The sequence below is a fragment of the Quercus suber genome, unplaced genomic scaffold (genome assembly GCF_002906115.3).
Source record: "Quercus suber isolate HL8 unplaced genomic scaffold, Cork oak 2.0 scaffold_519, whole genome shotgun sequence".
Lineage (NCBI taxonomy): Eukaryota > Viridiplantae > Streptophyta > Magnoliopsida > Fagales > Fagaceae > Quercus > Quercus suber.
Genome location: NW_027069968.1, coordinates 501,036 through 515,699, shown reverse-complemented (window position 1 = coordinate 515,699; position 14,664 = coordinate 501,036). Strand labels below are relative to the sequence as shown.

General features: G+C 33.4%; 2 protein-coding genes and 1 long non-coding RNA gene across 5 annotated transcripts; 1 reads left to right on the top strand and 2 right to left on the bottom strand.

The window, feature by feature from the left end:
* Positions 1-378: 378 nt before the first annotated feature.
* LOC112034473 (peroxisomal (S)-2-hydroxyacid oxidase GLO4) lies at positions 379-4,579 on the bottom strand. 2 transcript variants are annotated; one of them, XM_065763698.1, is made up of 12 exons: positions 4,346-4,579; positions 3,618-3,633; positions 3,432-3,580; positions 3,224-3,348; positions 3,094-3,140; positions 2,947-3,024; positions 2,707-2,831; positions 2,452-2,509; positions 1,890-1,952; positions 1,505-1,574; positions 931-1,031; positions 379-691 (listed from the first exon to the last, which is right to left on the bottom strand). In XM_065763698.1, exons 3-12 carry the CDS (start codon positions 3,572-3,574, stop codon positions 443-445), a joined length of 1,059 nt encoding a protein of 352 aa, XP_065619770.1. In that variant the 5' UTR covers positions 3,575-3,580; positions 3,618-3,633; positions 4,346-4,579; the 3' UTR covers positions 379-442. The 2 variants fall into 2 exon arrangements, with proteins under 2 accessions (XP_065619770.1, XP_065619769.1); XM_065763697.1 differs by lacking the exon at positions 3,618-3,633 and having other exon boundaries at positions 4,346-4,578.
* A 2,992-nt stretch (positions 4,580-7,571) lies between these two features.
* LOC112032196 (putative pentatricopeptide repeat-containing protein At1g10330) lies at positions 7,572-9,784 on the bottom strand. The gene is given in 3 exon segments (XM_024064955.2): positions 7,572-9,292; positions 9,295-9,515; positions 9,635-9,784. Coding segments are annotated over 2 exon segments (1,416 nt in total). The 5' UTR covers positions 9,365-9,515; positions 9,635-9,784; the 3' UTR covers positions 7,572-7,946.
* A 401-nt stretch (positions 9,785-10,185) lies between these two features.
* Positions 10,186-14,428, top strand: LOC136063382 (uncharacterized). Of its 2 annotated transcripts, none has more exons than XR_010625058.1 (4): positions 10,186-10,552; positions 10,693-10,833; positions 13,751-13,785; positions 14,003-14,428. It is a non-coding gene; the product is annotated as an uncharacterized LOC136063382 (long non-coding RNA). The 2 variants fall into 2 exon arrangements; XR_010625059.1 differs by having other exon boundaries at positions 10,187-10,544.
* The last annotated feature ends 236 nt before the right edge of the window (positions 14,429-14,664 follow it).

Sequence of the window (14,664 nt, the reverse complement as noted above, 5' to 3'; positions counted from 1 at the left end):
GTTATTATTGATTATTATTTGAACTTATCATGAAAATTACTTTTTTGCCCTTCAATAACAACCTGTCACTTAAGATTTATTGTGAAAATGTTGTGGACATTTCATTTCTCTTTGTAAATTGGTGATTTTAGTGTGGACACTAAATGTTGTGGACATTTAGTTGTGGACACTAAATGTTGTGGACATTTAATGTGGGCTACTTTTTTGTACTCCCAGGGAAACTATTTGTGTATTCCCTAGAAAACGTTTTGCAGTCCCACATCAAAGAGAACTTTCCCACTTTCTGCCTTATAAGCGTGAAGCCGAAGAGTGGTATACCATCAGTTATAGCTTCCTTTTATTGTGGGCTACTTTTTGTACTCCCAGGGATTAAAGAAGGATGGCAATCTAGGAGCACAGTATGATAGAATCTCCAAAAGACATCAGTTGTTTGCACAGACTTCTATTGACACTTGAGACTCACACAACAACAACAATTACACTGGTGCATGACTGTAAAATATACATGGTCTATTGTGACATCAATTACAAGCTCAACATTGCATGTGAACAAAAAGAGTCTAAGAGGAAAGTGGGGGGAGCTTACAAGGACGGCTTGTGCACCAAGGGCTAATGCCTTGAAGATATCTGTTCCTCGCCGTACTCCTCCATCAAGGAAGACAGGAACTCTTCCTCTGACAGCATGAACCACCTGCAACCGAAAGGTACATAAGTATCCTCAAACATGTACGCTAAGCTTGTTGATTGAACTCGCAATGCCAAAGAGCATACTAGGAACTATACACAGATCCAAACAGAAAATTCAGGATTTCATGAGATGCACATTTCCTGTATTAAAATGCTTAAAATTCCTACAAATTGTTATGTTGTTGAGGATTTCTTGCTACCATATTACCGCCAAAAACATTTCACTAATTAATAGAGACACACCTCTTCCAGAACATTAATAGTTGCATCCGTATAATCAAGTTGGCGAGCTCCATGATTGGAGACCATAATCCCAGCAACACCTACTTCTGCAGCCTTTATTGCTGCAAATAGTAGCACATCAAGTGTTAAGGAGACTTGAGATGTTGAACAGCAGGAAAAAAAAAATGCTTGAATTTCTGGGATCTGAGTGAACTATCAAGAGCACCTAACGTAGTAGAATTTACATGAACTAAAATAAAATTTTTTAACAGAGATGATAGAGAAGGTAATAATAGGAAAGAGAAGATTACTTAGGATGATCAACAAGTCTCCTATTCTATAATTTCCAAGGTAAAAAAGGATTTAAGGAGTTTCCTTTATGAGTAGAATTTTTTTCAATTAAAAAAAAAATTCTTATAATGGTTACATATAGAAATTTAATGGGTTAAAATACCAATTATAAATGACTGAATTTTTCATTGGAGGGTTAAAGTTTTAAAAGGCAGATAAGGTTCTTCCTGTTACTAAAGGGAAGGAAAAAATCAGGAAGACAAAGTAAAGAGACGGAAACATCCAAAGTAAAGCTTTATCTTACCATCTTCTCCAGTAAGCACTCCCTTGACGATAATTGGCAAGTTTGTAATTGATTTTAACCATTCTATGTCCTGCAGATGTTGTAATTTACTAATTAAACCGTGGTTCTAGAGTGCTGCCCGGCCTACACTAAAATTAAAGAGTACAAAATATGACCATTACAGTAGTATCTTTTAGATACTCATCTAGTGAAATGCAACTAATTTGCATATATCTCATTGACTTATGTCATGTCTTTTCTCCCCACCCTTTAAATCTCTCTTTCCCTAATCTGTGCTAGGTCCCTGGTAAGTAAACCATGAGACTTCGCCAGTTAGTCAGACTTAAGTCCTGACATATTTGAACAAGCATATCAAAAGGTAATCTACTTAGTTGCTGGTTTATACCTTCCAACAAAGGGAAGCATCCATTGTCTTGTTGGCATAAGCTTCTAAGCTTGAGCCATTATCCTGCAGAAGTTTAGTTTTTGAATAGTTAAAACAATTGTAGTGAACTGTAAATCACAGATTACATGTAGTGATAAAAATAAGAATAGAATTCTAAGGAAGAAATAAAAAGATGAAAGATTTATAAGAAAAATGATAAAAACAACAATTAAAAAAAAAAAAAAAAAAAAAACTATTTGTTCAAGTTGTGAAATGAAGGAAACATATTTAGTGTGCATGTTTGAGACATACACATTGTATACTTGTATTTCGAAATAATCCATATTGATAGATAGAGACAGTGTTACATAAAATCACACTTCACACTTCACACTTGTTTTTTGAATGACAATATTCAGATTAATGGAGGGTTTTTTGGCTTATAAAAGGATGCATGATATGGTACAGTTAAAGCAATGTATTTTTCCCAAAGAAAATATTAGACAACTTGGTAAATAGAATAACCTCATCATTCTAAGCTGGCATATTTAGATTCAAAAGTATGGAAAACTATTCCACTCACAGAATCAGCTTCAATTGATAAGAGACCCTCAAGATTCTTCAGTCGAGGTGCAACCATTCTGCAGGAGTTATTACAGTTGTTGTTTAATGAGATGCATTTGACATAACTCATTGCATCAATATGAGAGACAAATAAATAAGATATCTTTGGTATTAGAGTTCAAATGTCAATCCTGTCCCCTTTTATAAAAGCATCTATGCCAAACTATGAAGGCAATTAAATTATAGAAGGAAAAAGAAAGAGATAACATTTTACTTGTTTTTTATGTCTGCCTCCCTTCGACCAAATCTGGGAGAGTCAACAGTCACAACAAGAGCCTTGTATCCATTTCTCTCAGCTCTCTGCACCAACACGGCTGCTATTTCTCGCTGCTTGTATACCTACTCACAAATAATTACCAAATTTCAGTGTGTTTTTCTACCTAATAAGATAACATTTAAGGAAAGTTTGACAACATAAAATTGAAATAATATGAGATCAAGAATAAGTCAGTACATATAATTGAAAGAACCGAACAGCATTGCAGCTGGAAGCAACCTCCTCCACAGTGCAAGACGAAGTGAAGGATAGAACCTACAGTAGAATATGTTTCAGTGAGCCAGCACCCTGTGTAAGTATGAACTCAAATTATTGTTTCAATACCATTATGGTTTTACATGCAGCGGCTGCTCTGGCTGTGGCAAGCTCTCCTGCAACAAAACAGCAAGTAACATAAGCATTTGATCGGGGGAAAGGAAGTCTCAGCTGAGGACTCTTCCTTTAAGATTTAGACCTTCAGGGTGTGCCAACTTATGCAAGGCAGTTGGAGCAATCAGAATTGGTGCTGAGATTTTGTACCCCAATACAGTAGTTGACATATCCATTCTGCTAACATCCACAAGAATCCTAGGCCGAATCCTGAGAAAGCCATAAAAACTATATAGATAATAAAATGCCATACCCAGTTCGCTCTATTGAGAGTAGAAGGTTTAGCATGTTACATGATTCTATGAAATGCTTCCACATTCTCTTTTAATGTGTACTGGTCCTCAGCTCCACCAGCATAAAAATCATAGTGCATTTTTGGAAGGGCTGCCCTAGCCAATTCTTGGAATTCATTCACATTTACTGGTTCACCTACCATTTTATCCTGGAAAAATGGACATATTTTCAATTTTTCAATAATCTGTTCCTAGAATAAATCTGAACAAAGATCAGAAGCACAAACTACGATAGACATATTAGAAGACTAAGGCATGTTTGGACCTAATTGCAGAGATTTTCTAAAGGTGACACTTGGAACCATGGCGTTTACCTAGAAGGTTATGAGGTTTGATGTTTTGTTTTAAAGAAACATGCTTATATCATGAGACTAAAACAATCCACAAGAAAGTATCAGAATACAATAAAAGGCATCCTCTTGTAACAATTTATTGTACAGTAAATCTATACTTAAATTAGATTTAAATACACGCACATCTGATATTTTTGGGTCCTTCTAAACCCTCCAAACCTCTAATCTCTCACCCTATTGCCCAAAACAGCTTTTGAAATTTCAGTCAATCATTATAAATGGATATATCACCAAAACCGATAGTTTTCTATACATGAAACACAACTGGGGAAAAATTGCAATTTTCAAGGGATGTCCAAATATGCTTCTAGTGTGCATAATAAGTAATAACACACAGCCACTGGAAGTTACTAAACGTTCATCTTAAAAATCAAATTTGCAAGCACACCATTCAATTGGGAAATCTGATTGAAATTTTAGCAGATCACACCCAATATGTAAATCAATCAATATATAAGCCAATCAATAGTTTGCTTTGACCCAATAAGCATGATGTGATGAGCCAGTTAGATACTAGTGTAACTTTACAAGACAATAAAATTTGGGCTTAGTTAAGCTTACCAATGAGAGATGAAAACCTTCGAAGATTACACAAACTGGATAGCCAGAGCACCTTCTAAGCAAGAAGATTGACTAAAAGGTTAGTTGAATCAATATGTATAGGCCATAAACATGTGAAGCTGGATATCAATATATTGTATGTTAATTAAAGTGCCATCTTTGGGTGCTTTTGTTTGTATTTTGTAGCATGATTGAATGAACAAGGAAGAGAGATGACAATGGCAAGGCAATAAAAAATATAAATATAATCCAAATAGAGGAAAAGTAAATGGCAAATGACTAGTACAGTCAGGGCCAGCTCAAGGCCTAATCCTAAGGCCCCACCCAAAATAAAAAAATCACCTTAGAAAAAAATGCCCCACATCTCATGGATAAATACCCAAATTTTTATGAAATTATATATATTTTAAAAAAATTATGCACTTTTTTTTATTAATAATGTTAAAAATACTATAAATTTTACTATTAGTTTACAAATTGTCATATAACTAATTACAAAAAAAAGTGACTTAAACATTTATTAGTTAAATTGATGAATTTCATCAATCAGAGTCAATGTCACATAATATTGTAAACATTTTATAGTATTTTTTCAATATACAAGACCAATAGAACCTTAATCTAATTGAAATCCTAAAATGTTTCCAAAAAAAATGTTGCAAATGTGTTAAATCATCAATTATAAATTAATCTCTCCTAACAATTTGAGACTTTAATTTTTGTAATTGTAATATATTTTTATTTTTATTTTTTATTAATATTTATGGTTCAACTATGATATCCAAGTCTCTATATGAAATTAACATTAGTTTCATGGGCATTATTCATCAAATTATATATTTAATGTATCAAATTAACCTAAAAGACTACATAAATTTTTCGCCTTAGGCCCCAAATTATGTTGAGCCGCTCTTGAGTGCAGTAGTAATAGTATGAGTTGTTACAGGATACAAACAAAATTTCACAACCTTTTTACATTAGCCAATCACTTCCAATATAGGCCATTAGAAAAAGGAAAAACTTATGTACGCTAATTTAAGCATAGTACACTAGATTCTCTAATTAAATTCAAATACATAGTTTTATTAAATTTAATTGACCTTGATGTGTGCAAATATATAAACATTATGTAATGAGGTGTAATATATAAAAAGTAACAACTACTTCAAGTATTATCTATTTTTTAAACAAATTTCTACAAAATTTTTTGTCTTTTTATCTTTACAAATATATCATTCAATTTTTTTTTTATTAATATTTTTTTAAGGTGAACCATATTCTTCTAACTTTTGTTATAGTGTGTTATATTTGCCTAATATACAACTAAAATTTATAAGTTTCAAATTTATTATTCAGATTTCTCATCTCTTAAGGAACAATGATATTATTATAATAATCAAAATTCATCCAAAATTACAAATATTATTTTAACCAAAAATTAAAATGAAACCAAAGAAATAAAAGATATATTTTATAATTTTTTTTTTACTCAAACAATTGGTAGGCATATTTCAAATTCAAAGCCATGTAGATTGTGTTTTTATATAAACTCAAATTTCTATTTCCAAAAAAAAAAAAAAACTAAGTATTAATCCAAACCAAAATTCAACCAAAGTTATAAGAGGGAAAATACTTTGTGATGAGAAATTAAAAATACACAATACCAAAACACATATTTGTAAAATTTAAAATTTAAAAAAAAAAAATCAACCTTAATTAGAGTTATAAGAAAGAACAAAAAATCCACCAAAAGAAAGTAGAGAGACAGAATACTCACAGTTTTTGTGTTGGAGATATGGATTGAATGGGAGAAATAATATCAAATTTATACAAAATAAAATAGAGAGAAAAAAAAATCAAATTTTTAGATAGAGAAATTGATAAAAGAAGTGTAATGGTAAAGTAGAGAATAATGAGGATATAAAGCGGCAAAGGTGGAGGGGAAAAGTTGGAGGAGTCTAATAGTAGGTGTGGACTAATAATTATAAAAATAGACGTGAGAATAAGTCATGGTACTAAAATAACTCTAAATATTTGGTCATCAAATTTGTTTAAGTTCCTTATTTGGAGATAGATTAGTAGTTGGCAGTCCCATCTTTCTATCTTCTTAGTCAACTATAGAGGGAGCATTTGCCGATGATGCTATCCTTTAAGCCCAAAGGGGTGTGTACAATTTTTTATTTATTTTTTGGGTGTGATTTCTCAACTCTCTTAATCTTGTTCTATGGCAATTTATTCATACCATTTTTACTTAATTGTTTCTTTTTCTTATTTATGCTAGTTGTACTATAACTCTCGCATGACATGTCATATCTAATTGCAGCTTGGACACTCAATGATGCTAAAAGTGGAAATTGCTAAGGAAATTGGTTAATCAGATTATTTGTTCTTCCAACTCTCCCTTGATAACAACATAAGATAATTATAAAAATAGACATGGAATAAATTGTGGTCTTAAAATAACTCTAAATATCTAGTCATCAAATTTGTTCAAGTTCCTTGTTTGGAGATAGATTAGTAGTTGGCAATCCCATCTTTCTATCTTCTTAGTCAACTATAGAGGGACCATTTGCCGTTGATGCTATCCTTTAAGCCCAAAGGGATGTGTACAAATTTTTATTTTATTTTTTGGGTGTGATTTCTCAACTCTCTTAATCTTGTTCTATGGCAATTTATTCATACCATTTTTACTTAATTGTTTCTTTTTCTTATTTATGCAAGTTGTACCATAACTCTCGGATGACATGTTATATCTAATTGTAGCCTAGACACTCAATGATGCTAAAAGTGGTAATTGTTACGGAAATTGGTTAATCAGATTATTTGTTCTTCCAACTCTCCCTTGATATTCTCTTGCTTAATGGTTTTGTCACTTGTGTTTCATAAACAAGTTCAAAAGTTCTCGATAGTGGCAAGAATATTTGATATTTTTTCTCACCTGTCATCTAATGCAAATCGCAAAAGCCACTTAACTGTCAAGAGAAAAGCCGATGTAGATCATAGATGATTGATAGGATCTTTAACATAGCTTCTGATCTTAAATACTCCCAGCAGTTTTTGATAATTTGCTTGGGTTGTGGTGCTATGGAAACCTTGCTCAAGCCTTAATCCATATGTAGTTATCTATTATGGGGTTAAGGTTTCAACGGTGGCCTGAGTCTAGCACCAAAAAAAAAAAAGAAAGAAGAAGAAGAAGATAGAAAGATATCACATCCTAAACACAAAGTTGCAATCCTAAACACAGTTTTATTGATTTAAATCCAAATCAAATTATCCAATGCAACCTTCATTTAATAGGTCTCCCTGAAATCCTATAATACATATTTATAAGCAATGTTGAACTACAGCACAAAGCATATTCCATGGGCCACATGAAGACAAGCCCAAACCAAACTCTGAGAGTGATAGCTTCAATTCATATTTCTTGGAATCTCTTTAGCTCAACAAAAGTATGCTCTCTATCGTAAAAATTGGGAACTCTGTTCCCTTTTCACAATCTTCCGTTGTCCCTTACTAAACTTTCTTAAGACAAACTTATAGCCATAAATAAGACAAACGATTTTCCACCTCTGTAGGGACTAATAAAAGTGCTACGAGCTTTTTACAGTAACTCAATCAAACTATAGGCTGGAATTTTCTGAATTCCAGCCACCGCCATTGCTTTCCGGAAATCGGTGGCATGATCCCATCTCTCCACCCCAGCATTAATGTTTGATAACACCACGTATCGCCCGCTATGCCGTGGCTGCAATTCAAGTAGCCTTTGCCCCACTACAGTTCCCAGCTCAATGGCTCCATGGATCTTACAAGCACCAAAAAGAGCCCCCAAAACAGAACCATCAGGCTCAAAAGGCATACTTCTTATAAAATCTGTTGCTTCCTTAAGTAAGCCTGCTCTGCCCAAGAGATCAACAACACATCCATAGTGCTCCATTATGGCTACAATCCCAAACTCATGCAGCATTGATTGAAACAACTTTAATCCCAACTCCACAAATTTGCCACGAGCACAAGCTGTCAGGACAGCAACAAATGTGACCCCATTAGGATGCTGGCCTTTCATTTTCATCTTCTCAAACATATCCAAAGCCTCCATCTCTCTCCCATTGGAAGCAAGAGCAGTTATCATCGCATTCCAAGTGCAAACCTCTTTAACCACCATTTGGTCGAAAACATTTACAGCATTTCTCAAACAACCTGTCTTACCATAAAGATCTATCAATGCCGTCCCTATAAATACGGTCAATTCAATCTCATTCCTAATAACATATCCATGAATTTGCTTTCCAGAAGAAAGAGCTCCTCCTCCATTTAAATTAGCACATGAAGAGAGTACAATAACATATGTAGCTTCGTTAGGCCTTACCGAACATGCCATCACATCTCCATGCGTTATCATCTTTTGAAAAAACTTAATTGCCTCACTAAAGCACCCATTCCTCTCAAACCCATTAATAATACTCGTCCAAGATACCACATCTCTCTTAGGCATGCATTTAAAGAGCAAAAAAGCAGACCCCATATCCCCATTCTTGCCAAACGCATCAAGCATTGCATTGTACGCAACAACGCATGGTTGCGAAATTTCCTCAAACACCTTACGGGCATCAAACAGCTCACCAAGTAGCGCATAGAATCTTACAAATGACGTTTGAATAAACGGGTCATGCAGAACACCGCGCTTGATGACTTGGGTATGAAGGGGTTGGCCCAAAGATGGTGAGGAAAAGGTTGCGGCTTTGATGAGGGAAGGGAAGGTGTGGCTGTTGGGAGGGGCTCCATGGGCAAGCATGTGGGTGAAGAGGACAAGGGTGTTGTGAGCTTGTCCAAGATCTACATAAGCTCTTATCAAAGTGTTGTAGAGGAGGGTGCTCATCCATTTTGAATTTGGCGCGGTTGTGTTTGTGCTGTAGAGGAGGTGACCTTTGGTAATTAGGAGGGAATGGATTGGTTGATTTGGTTTCGGTGTTTGAGCAAACGTTGGAGGAGTTGGAGTAGACACTCAGGTGAATGCTGCATAACAACCAAGTCAGGGGTCTCCAACACTTTCAATTGGGAGTAAAAACTTGGATAAACCCTCTTTTTCTATGGTGAAGTGCCCACATTTTACACCTAGCTGGAGGTAGTTTACCCATCACAGCCTGCAAACTCTTTCAACACCTTAATAAACCTGTCCAAAATGCAACCAGAGTCAGTTTCCCAAGCTGATAAATAAAACCTTTTCTTCCTGATAAACAATTATCTATTTTTTTGATAATTTCAGGAGTCTTAGGATGGTTGATTTCATACTAGAGTAACTGGACACCAAAGACCAAACCATGACACTGTCAATATAGGCCGAACTGGGCCTCAGTTGAATCAGTCCAAGTGAGCTAGAAAAACAGGTGAGAGCTTTCGAGTGGAAAAAAACTGTTTTGTACTCTAAAGTGGTGATTCTTCAAGCATAGAACTTTTGGAAAAAACAGAAAATAGATATATAGTGACAAAAATGCACTTCATCATTACATACAAATCCTCTTTCTAATGCATACCAAATGAACTGTGGATTCAAAACCACTTCAAACTTTCACTGAATATTCCTGCTTGAATAAAAACCAAGTTCTGTTAAATCAACAAATTTGTAAAAGAGAATCATTATTCACAAGTTTAAGAGTCTGTTTAGTAACGTTGTTCTAGTAAAGTTATTTGTATTTTTTATGAAATATGTATGGGTGAAAAAGTGTATGAAAATATGTATAATCTATCTATATATTACTAAAAGCTGAAGCGTAGCAATTAATGTTGCTATGCTCACATTGAGCCAGCAGCCATGTCATCTCTAACCACTTTTCTGAATTTTTCATTCAATTTTAAAATAGTTTTTACCAATTTTAAAATACTAATAAAACTAAAATTATTTCCAGCCTTATCTCCACTTTAAAGAACACTTCTTATACATTTAATTCTATTATAAAGCCCAAGCTCAAGCCCAAAGCCTTTTCAACTAAATCCCTTTGTCAGACCTAATTTTTTTCACGGTTACAACATAAACCCAAGCCTAACTTTTGCGTTTCACAGTTTCAAATTTAATCGGCAAAGCTTTCTGTCTCCCCACGTTTTGGTCTACCGTGTTCCATGGTTTGAGAAAAACAACCCTTCATCAGCGTTTTAATTTTCCAACGGTTACAATTCTTCAACGGCAACCCTTCAACTTGCTAGCGCAAGCCTGTAATGGCAGTCTCTCTGTCTTCCCTCCCTCTTTTCCTCTCCTAAGAGTATATTAATACTGGGATGATTTAGTTTAGGTATCTCTAAATCCCAGATTCTCTTGTAGCAACTAAGTTGTTAATTGAGCATTTATGATGTAGTTGGAGCATGAAAAAGAAGAAGCTGAGTCTGAATACGAAGAAAGAGAAACTGAATGAGGAGAGGGAGATGAAGCTGAAGCTAACAATGGAGATGAGGAGATGGAACTATTAGAAGAAGAGTATAAGCATCTTCAGCACTAGGTATGACTCTTTTATTGTTTACCACATTGGTTATGCACTTGTGTAAAAACATAGAAACATTGATTTTAGTTGCTGGTTGTGTTTTATATGATTTTGATATCTTGGTGAATGTGTCCCCAGTAAATTTTGTTAGCAATGGGAAGCAGTGTATCCCTTGATTATGGTTGAGCATGTACGAAATTTTGTTTATACAAACCTGTGTGTTTGTACAAAGACATAAAAATATTGCATTGAACACATTCATGACAATTGCAAAAGAACTGTTGGCTGAGTTCATCAGGTACAAAGCCAGCTGCATATTACACTAACTAACTCTATTGTTTTCATTGTTGCATGTGTGAGGGTAGAGTCCCTGTAATACTTGCTGCATCTCTCTATAATCCTGATTTGATTGAGTTTTGGATAGATTTTTCATTCTTTGATGATGGACTTTATTTGTTTAAGTCTATCTACTTCTCTAATTAAAGGATGAACTGATGATGGACTTTTATTTGTAAGCATATTCTCATAGAGTATCATTGACATTGGAAAAAACTTATGGCCGAATAGTTTATGTAACCAAAAGAATATTTGGCTCAATAGTTTTGAAAAGCTAAATTTAACCAAAAGAATATAGGCGTATAATCCCTTTATATGGAAAGCTAAATTTAATAAACTCTTGATTATAAATTTCTGCTTCAGCATAATCTAACAGTCTCAGCTTCCAAAGAATGGCCAAGTGCTACCTGTCAAGTATAAATTTTAAAATATTGTTTAATGATGAAATGATATATTTTTCTAGCTTAAGATTATTGGGAGAATTTATGTGAAACAATCTTGGACAATATTAAGGTTCTGCTTAGATCCATAGGAAATTTTAGGAAACATATGCATAATTTTTCAGATTTGTAAAATTTTCATTTGCCCAAACTCAAATACCCAAAAAGACCTCATACAAGCTAAGTTTCATAGACTACAAAAATTATTTTTTTACAAATTCTTGATGCAATGAGCTATTATTGGTATAAAGTATACATAATAAAAGAACACCAAAATCTGCTTAAAATTCTGCAAGTCGAGGATTCTGTTAATATAAAGAAAACAAATTTTTCCCTATCCTAGCTGCCTTGACTAAGTTAGTAGGAAGTATCATATTCTTTTTTTCTTTTCCTGTCTTGGATTTGTTCATTTTGGATGTAGAGTGTCTATTTTTTAATATAAAATTTTACTGAATTACATCCCCACGATACGGAATTATATAGAACCCAGAAAAGCTTCTCAAAATTTGAACCCTAAGTGAAGAATAGTCCATTCAAGCCTTCACAAGATGAGGGAAATTGTATACCAAAAAAAAAGGAGGTTGGTCTAAAGCCAATCTTCTAGCACTGGGACACTCTTGCTCCTTCCATATCCCTTCCAAAGTGAATAGTAAAAAAATCATGCTTTGAGTCTATTTGATTGTTTTCTTAGCCATCTCATGGATATAAATTGAAACAAATGGTCAACCACTCTAGAAAACTTCAACTTAGCTTTCCATATAAAGGGATTACACGCCTATTGCTTTGCTAGGAAATTCCATTGTTGGCCGAATAGTTTATATAATTGAAATAATATTTGGCTCCAAAGTGGATGATATGTAGGGTATCCTTGACATTGGAAAAGAATTGTTTGCTGAAGCAAAAACTACAAGTGGCTAGCTCACAAGAATGGCCAAGTGCTACCTGTCGATTATAAATTTGAAGATATTGTCTAATGATGAAATGATATAACCACTTATAAATTACATATATCAGAGTGTGAAGATTAAAAAGGTGCAGTGATATGTAAGCTTAAAAAATCTGCTTAAAATTTTACAAGTCAAGGATCCTGTTATTATAAAGAAAACAAACTTATCCCTATCCTGGCTGCCTTGACTAAGTTCAGCAAGAAGTATCATATTCTTTATTTCTTTTCCCATCTTGGATTTGATCAAGGAGGATGAACATGTTGTGGCCATTTTGGATGTAGAGTGTCTAATTTTCAATATGAAATGTTAATAAATTACATCCCCACGGTACGAGAGAATATAGAACCAAAACAAGTTTCTCAGAATTGAAACCCTAAGTGAAGAACAGTCCATTCAAGCCTTCACAAGATGGAAAAAAATGGGGAAACACATGGTCAATTGTAAATAGCAAAAACAGAGGGAGATAAAAAAAAAATGAGGTTGGTGATGACTTGGCAAGTTAGATTGTTAAATTTTTTTTAATTAGTAGACAAGGTTTTTATTTTTTTTAGGGAGTTTCAATCTATGGCATCCGCTCCTGATAATAGCTCTTTATCATCAATTTCGGATGCCAATTGGTTTTTGATGTAATTAGTTGGCAAGTTAGATTTTTAAATGAATTGCATTATATAAAAAAGTTACATTTACTTCAAGTTTTATATATTTTTTTTTAAAGATTTGTACAAGCATTAATCTTTATCTTTTTATCTCTGCAAATATATTATACTATTATTTTTTGTATGTTTGATTAATACTTTTTTTAATCACGGTTAGTTAGGCTAAGATACTTATATGTGGGGTGGAATTAACTAGGTTGTGGGGTTTACTTAAAAGGCAACCTGCTAGAGTAAGAATAAACTGTGAAGAATACCAAGCATTGACAGTTAAAGGGTTCAAATTGTTTATGGGTTTTTTTTATTTTATGTATGGTTTTCAATGCAACTAACATCAATTTAATACACAAACATGAAGGTGGAAATGAGAGTTCTCAATGCATTTTTTTAAAGCTTTCTTTGATTTATTAATTTTTAGTGCTTACTATTTCAATGTTAAGGACTCAGTGACAAACTTATTTTGTATTTGTACTGTTGTTTTAGTTTTGGGGAAAATTTGATGAGTTTTCTATGTTTGTGTTTTGCAATTCGTTTGTGAATGGTGATGTGGGGGACTTAGACGAAGATGATGAGCTACCTGTCTTCTATCTCAAGGTTTTTGTTTTTCCTTTATATATTAAGCTATAAATGCATAATAGTTTCTTTGAAATCTTATATAGATTCTATTTATAGTCATAGTGTCAACATAATATATTCAATTAGACTCCTATTAATTATTATTTTTTTCCTAAGTTATTGAATCAAACATGCATCTAAATTCTGTTTTAAATGGAAATAATTCAATTGAAGCTTATTTACCTTTTTTTCCTAGACAAGAGATGAATGTTTACATTGAATTGTGTACCTGATGGTGCAATCCCCCACATAGATAGTGTGGAAGAAAACCATAAACTGGAGTTCTATGGAGTTCTTGAAATCTTGCCTCAAGTTATGATTAGGAGTTCTATGATGATTGTATGTACGTAACTTATTATAGAACATGGTGGAAATATTGAATCTAAAGGAAAGAGGAAACATTTTGGTCGAGAGCAAATGTCACAAATGTCTCAAAGGCTATTAGCGCATGTTGACAAGTTTGGGGTTTGATGGTGCCATAGAAGTTTCAGCGGAAGCATTCTCTCAATTGCTAAGCTGTAATGTATGTAAATTAGGCTACCTATTGAAAAAAATTAGGCTAGATATTGAAAGTTCTTGCTGAATGCTAATACAATTTTTATTCAACTTTGATGTTGGTTTTTATTCCCTTTTAGTTTTTACATAGAAGTAAGAACATAGAATTTGTATTTTAATTTTTTGTGTTTTTGTGTATGCATATCCACATTCTTGCACACAATATATACATGATCAACTTATATAGTTGCATGGCTAGATAGTTTAGCAAATACCTGTTAGTAACATTCAACATTTTTTTTTTATGAATTAGTTTATGTAACATGCCTCATTAAATAGATCAATCATCAAATATTTAGAAAG

Excerpts from the sequence above, each read along its gene's own strand:
- LOC112034473 (XM_065763698.1), bottom strand. The coding sequence starts at position 3,574 with ATGGTAGGTGAACCAGTAAATGTGAATGAATTCCAAGAATTGGCTAGG. Across the intron at positions 1,575-1,889 it reads ATGCTTCCCTTTGTTGGAAG|GACATAGAATGGTTAAAATC; the intron begins GTATAAACCAGC and ends CAACATCTGCAG. Across the intron at positions 692-930 it reads CTATTAATGTTCTGGAAGAG|GTGGTTCATGCTGTCAGAGG; the intron begins GTGTGTCTCTAT and ends TTTCGGTTGCAG.